General features: G+C 37.7%; 1 protein-coding gene across 2 annotated transcripts; it reads left to right on the forward strand.

Moving 5' to 3' along the window:
• Positions 1 to 902: 902 nt before the first annotated feature.
• Positions 903 to 6,205, forward strand: ube2g1a (ubiquitin-conjugating enzyme E2G 1a (UBC7 homolog, yeast)). 2 transcript variants are annotated; one of them, XM_042724107.1, is made up of 6 exons: positions 903 to 1,125; positions 3,407 to 3,509; positions 3,822 to 3,919; positions 4,370 to 4,548; positions 4,752 to 4,875; positions 6,029 to 6,205. In XM_042724107.1, exons 1-5 carry the CDS (start codon positions 1,080 to 1,082, stop codon positions 4,836 to 4,838), a joined length of 513 nt encoding a protein of 170 aa, XP_042580041.1. In that variant the 5' UTR covers positions 903 to 1,079; the 3' UTR covers positions 4,839 to 4,875; positions 6,029 to 6,205. The 2 variants fall into 2 exon arrangements, with proteins under 2 accessions (XP_042580041.1, XP_042580042.1); XM_042724108.1 differs by lacking the exon at positions 903 to 1,125 and adding an exon at positions 1,243 to 1,673.
• Positions 6,206 to 6,337: the final 132 nt, after the last annotated feature.

The raw sequence follows: 6,337 nt of genomic DNA on the forward strand, positions 1-6,337 counted from the left end.
TGAGAGTCATTGCATGTATTTGTGTACAGTGAGCACAGTGACCTGTCACCCAATCTTTCCTGTATTGCTGTTTTCAATGAAGGATTAACTTAAAAAAGTAAAAAAGTAGGTTGTGGTATATGCATTCAGCAATGTAGTAAGGGTACCATTGTGATAAGGGTTTTGTAAAATTACATATCAGCCTATCAATAATTCAGCAACATCGAATTGAAACCATGCTGAAACAAAGAGTCACTTTTCAGAAAATCTTGTCATTTGTAGTAACTGTCACTTAGTCCATCATACTTGTAAGAAATGTAGTAGGCTATTAAAATATTAAAGGGATAGTTCACCCAAAAATGAAAATCCTGTCATAATTTACTCACCCTCAAGTTATTTCAACCCTGTATAAGTTTATTTATTCTGTTAAACACGAAAGAAGATATTATGGAAAATAAATTATATATTTTTCCATACTGTGGAAGTCAGTGGGGACCAGCAACTGTTTGGTTACCCATACCCATACATAGTTTCCATAAAAGTTAACTCACACATGCGTGGAATCTATTGAGGGAGAGTAAATAATGAAAGCTTTTTCACTTTTGGGTGAACTATACCTTTAAACTACACTTTACTGTCACCTAGTGGATAAATGACACTGTGCTTTACTAAAAATAAAAATAAAAAATTCATTGAAACTGGCACTTGCAAAAAACTAAGAACAAATAATAAATGCCTAAACATAAACTAATTACAGCAGTAAGCTATAATGAACATGATTTTCCTTTTATCGTTTTGTGCGTGAATGTTTTTGTTGACTTAACAGCATTCTGGAGCGCTTACATATAATCCCGCAGTCAAAGCCATACTGGTTGTTATAAATAAGTGTATGTGTTTATGACATGCGCGAATCCTCCGCCCATAAGTACCCCTGGAGCGCTCTCTCCTCGCGGCCTCACAGAGAGCATGCGCACATCGGTTCAGAATGTTGAGCAAAACGGACTAGAGCAGAAACGGAAAGACGCGCAAGCAAATTTAAAACCATATTTTTCATTTAGAGAAGTGACCGACTGTCGACCTAGAATATAACTTATAAAAACATGACGGAGCCCCAGTCAGCACTGTTACTCAGGAGACAGCTAGCAGGTAATTTTTGAAAGGCTGTTGGCAAGACCAGGCTAACGAACCGGTGAACATATAGCCTGCCAATGCATTCGAGACGGAGGTGTTAGCCGTTAGCCGCTAGTTTAGCTGCTAACGATCGCTGTATTTATCTTAACGCATTCGTTAGCGAGTTAGCAGCTAAAATACCCGGCTAAATGCTAACTGCCGTCTTTTGTTATTTTTAAATGCCTTTTTTTGTATGTCTAACGATTGAATATGAATTTGTTCGCCGTGAAGATACAATTAAAATAACAATACGCGTGCATTCTTTTGATTTCATTCAGTTTGGTTATGTAGACGTATAAAAGTCAGCAAAACGTAATAACATTTTCGTCGGTATTACACCGGCGGCGCCGTTCGCAGTCGGCTAGCCCTTGTTTTGACATCTGTGTCCGGACGCAGTTTACACGGGCACACCAGCAGTCGGTATATCGTCTCGTTAACGGAGAGAAACCCTGTCATTGGCCCCGTTTCCGTTCACCGTCTTATCATGATCGGTCAAATCAAAATTGTTATCACAAGGCGCAAAGGTGAGATTACTAAGCCGTACATTGTGTGCCATGTCCCCGCAGCGGGGTGATCAAATTCCTTTGTTTTTCTAGGCTGGCTAACAGGCTAAGCTAACAAATTGATGGCTGCTGTTTGAACACCAGCTCACCGGTACAGCGAGCACTAGAGACCCCCAGTCCAACTGTACTGTCGTAACACATGTACATATGCGTATAACACCAACCTCATTCTTTATTTATGGTGATGTACTTAACATGCTGTTATTAGAGTCGTTGTTAGTTTGTTTCTCGCGTTCTTTGTCCAGTATACACGCTAAGCAACATGATCCGTGAGTGTCAGCTTTACTCAGCTCAAGCCAGAGGAGGATTTCTCCACTGGGCCCCATTTGCGCAGTGCAGCCAGTGAAGTGAATTAGTTGCAAAGGGGTCAAACTAAGCAGATTATGTGAGTCGTCTTGGTTTAAACATGGTGTACTTGTCAGACCATGTTTAAAAATGTTAGATCAGGTTCGTGACAGCTGTCTCCTTGCGGCATGGACAGCTCAAGCACCCCCCAACCCACCCAAAAAAAAAATAACCTCTTACACATGCATAGAGGCAGCTCGCTTATTTCTTTCCAAGGGTCAACAGAGTGGACTGCACCCCTGGCCTGTCATGGCGCCTGGTCCTGCGGTGGCCTTGAGGTTGATTGACTGATTCAGGGGATCAGGGCTGTTTTGGTTGTCTCCTTTCAGCAGGACCAGTATGGTGAACTCATCACCCTTGTTCTTAACTCAGTGAACCCTCTGAGGGAACAAAAGCCTCACAACATCCATTTATACTGGATTGTAAAGATACGGGCCAGGAAAATCTAGGCACAACTTAACTTCATAAGTCGAAAGTGAAGGCCTGTTCACACCAAGAACGATAACTGTACAAGTGTCCACAATAATGTTTTGTTATTTACAAGTGCACACTGCAGTTATGCCATCTGCTGCTTTAAATGCTCAAGCTCTTTAAATTGGGGTTGATTCTGATTGGTTGTCAGTGTTTATATTATGCATCAGCTGGAAAATTTGTTTTGAAAGTTATTCCAGTGATATTGTTTCACTGTCATTGGGGTTGTGATGTGGATTTATTATAGAACTGCAATATTTGCTAAAACTTTATAGTTATTGTCATTGGTGTGAAAGGCTCTTTAGAGTAATTATGCGGCATTGCTTTACAATAACAACATGAATCAGAGCTATGGCATTGAAATTAGGTTTGTTGTAAATGTGGTTTAAATGGAGTCATTTATTAAGAGCCAAACAGCAGTAAAAGACTGTCTTGTCCGGTTGTGTTGCAGAGTAGAGGTGCTTAGTAAGAATACAACACTGTCTTAATGATTCATGTGCTCATAAATGTGATACATCTATATGACTGGATTACCCAGATGTCAGCTTGTTTTTGTCAACAGGGTGGTCCAGTGATTTTGTTTTGCTCTCTCTTGTAGAAGAACACAGTGCATCTGAGACTATAGGCACTGATTGGCCAATGTTCTTTGGTTTCAGGCTCAGATGATCTGATAACAAAAAGGAAAATTGAATATTTCTTGTCTGAAATGCTGCACGGATGCAAAAACAGTTTTGATTTTGCAACCGTGGTTTCAGGGCGTACTGTCAACACCCGTGTGAAACCACAAATGCCACTTTTGACCTGAAATGTCACATTTGTTTTTCCCTCTATCATATAAAATGGCTAATCAGTATCTTCATATCCTATTTTCCTGACAGAACTGAATAAAAATCCTGTGGAAGGTTTCTCAGCCGGTTTGATAGATGATAATGACCTCTACAGATGGGAAGTGCTAATAATCGGCCCTCCTGATACACTTTAGTAAGTGTTTGTTTTCTTATTAAATGCCATGTCACATAATTCCTTACTAAACTTAAGTTGTTATAAGCTGTGAGTTAAAGGATGAGTGCAGTTATTCAGAATTACATTTTTGTGTTACTTGGAAAAGTCATACAGGTTTGCAAAACATGCAGTTAGTAAATGATGGCAGAATTTGAATTTCACTACAGTATTATAGAATCAGTTTCAATATTATATGCAAAACATTTTCACACATTGCATCCAATGATTGTACCACCACAATATTATTGCTGAATAACACTAAGACTGCTTTGTTTTTTTTTCTGTTTATAGTGAGGGTGGTGTTTTTAAAGCCCATCTCACGTTTCCCAAAGACTATCCTCTCAGGCCTCCTAAAATGAAGTTCATAACAGAAATATGGCATCCAAATGGTAAGTATGGGTTCATCACACTTGGTCCTTTACTTTTTTTTTTTCTTTTTTTTTTTCAGATCAGTATTCATCAACCATGTTTGTAAAAAACACAGCCTTTTGTTTTGTTTGCAGATGTCCACTGAATTTAAACATCCATTATTCTTTAAGCTGCACTCACTAATTATTTTGCTAATTGATAATGCAGCTCACTTGGACTTACGCCAACACCTAACATTGTGAATTCAGCCTCATAAAATTATGGCGTAAACCTTTACAATTTTGCACATTCCCTGCAACTTGTGTGTTATTGTTAGCCATTCATTGGTGATAATTCAATAATGCTATCAGCCACAGTATTTATGATTTCCAGTGGTCTATTAAGTTAAATGCAAAAGTAAAAGTGGTTAATTGTAAGGCTCTGTAATAACTGACATCAAATCTCATGTCTTCTCTCTGTTTGGTTTGCAGTTGACAAAAATGGTGATGTTTGTATTTCGATATTACACGAGCCGGGGGAGGATAAATACGGCTATGAAAAACCAGAAGAGCGCTGGCTCCCCATTCACACCGTAGAGACCATCATGATTAGTGTCATCTCAATGCTTGCTGACCCCAATGGAGATTCCCCTGCCAATGTTGATGCAGCAGTAAGTCTAATGCTAACTTGTTGAAACTTCTGAACTTGACTGACTATAGATGTTTATCAGTATATGTTTTATAATTTACTTCATGTTCCATCGTGTGCACTTTAGCTGAATGTGATGCTATACTTTTCACCATACCTTACCTCATAAATGAGAATTTATTTTTACATGTGTATTCATTTTTTTTAATCTGTTTAATATTTCAGAAAGAGTGGAGGGAAGACAGACATGGTGAATTCAAAAGAAAAGTTGCCCGTTGTGTAAGAAAGAGCCAAGAGACTGCCTTCGAGTGATATTCATCTAGCAGCTTGTAGCTTCACTATTTTCAGGGTAAGCAAGTGGACTTTTACCATTTAATTTTATTGCCTTAAGTCTTGTGACCGTTTTTTTTTTTTTTTCTTCTTTTTTTCCAACTTGACTGACTGACAGACAACTCCCAAACACAGAGCCCGAAAATGCAAAGAACCATTATTGCATGCTTTAAAGCCTGCCCTTAGCTGAATGGGGTTTTATCCTTGATGAATGGTGGCAGTTATCCGCCTTCAGACTGGATGTGGTCACAGAGTAGATCTACAGGCATTTTATTACCATGTTGATTTTTAAATCAATTGTACATGGTGCAATAAAATGTATCTGCATGTGAAAGTTATAGAAAGTCAGGAAAACATTACAGGATTAAAATAAGAAAATTTTTAAATTGCTTCACCTTACCATACAGGGCTAATAGCCTCAGAATAGAGCTTTTGTCAGTCTGAGTAGAGTTCTGCCATAGTGATTGTGCGAGATAACCGGTTATAACACGTTTCCAAAGCTTGTTCAAAATGTAGGTTCAGTGGTAAGATATTAGGCAACATTAGTGTCTCTGTTGTCTGCTTAGACTGTTTTTGGTAAGCTGTAGACCTCTCAGGGCTTATGAAATGTTTGCACTGTTTGCCTCTTATTTACACAGTGGCAGTATCCTTTAAAATGGTATACATATAGTTTGGGGCTGGTAGGAAAAGATGTCTCTTTCTCACCAAGGCTACATTTATTTAATTGAAGATACAGTAAAAACAGTAATTTTACAAATTTGGTTTCATTATATTTTTAAATGTAATTTATGGCAAAGCAGAATTTTCATCAGCCATTATTCCAGTCTTCAGTCTCCTGTGTCCTTCAGAAATCATTCTAATATGCTGATCTGGTATTTACAAAACATTTCTTATTATTAGCATTGTAAAGAGTTTAACAACACTTTTTTTTTTGATTAATAGAAAGTTCAAAAGAACAGTGTTATATATTTTAGTCACTTTTGATTTAAATAGGGTATAGGGTAAAATTGATATATATCAATAAATAAACTGCTGATCTGTATCACTTTTTTTAGCCTTCAGGTTTAAAGGCTTTACATATCTTAAGGTCTATAGTTAGTCTTACATTTGGTTTATTATGTTCTGACATTTTGTTGAAATATCTCTAATATCTCTGTCTGTGTCTTTCACAGGTCTCCAGTTGAGAAACAACATGGCACTGTTTTCTTGCACTCTACCACCCTATTGCTGGACTGGTTTTCATTGAATGTTGGCAGTAACAGACTGGCATTAATAGGCTGCAATAGAACATAAGGCCATCACAGATGCTGACAGAACACGCCAAGCAAGTGCCAACAAAAAAGAGAAAACAACCTAAACAATTATGCTCTTTTTTTTTTTTTTTTTTTTTTTTTTAAGTCTATGAACTGATACAACTTTTCAGGAAGAGATTGTAAAGATGTGTACATAGCACAGACATAAAACCCGGATAATATATAATA

The sequence above is a fragment of the Cyprinus carpio genome, chromosome B5, assembly GCF_018340385.1.
Source record: "Cyprinus carpio isolate SPL01 chromosome B5, ASM1834038v1, whole genome shotgun sequence".
Lineage (NCBI taxonomy): Eukaryota > Metazoa > Chordata > Actinopteri > Cypriniformes > Cyprinidae > Cyprinus > Cyprinus carpio.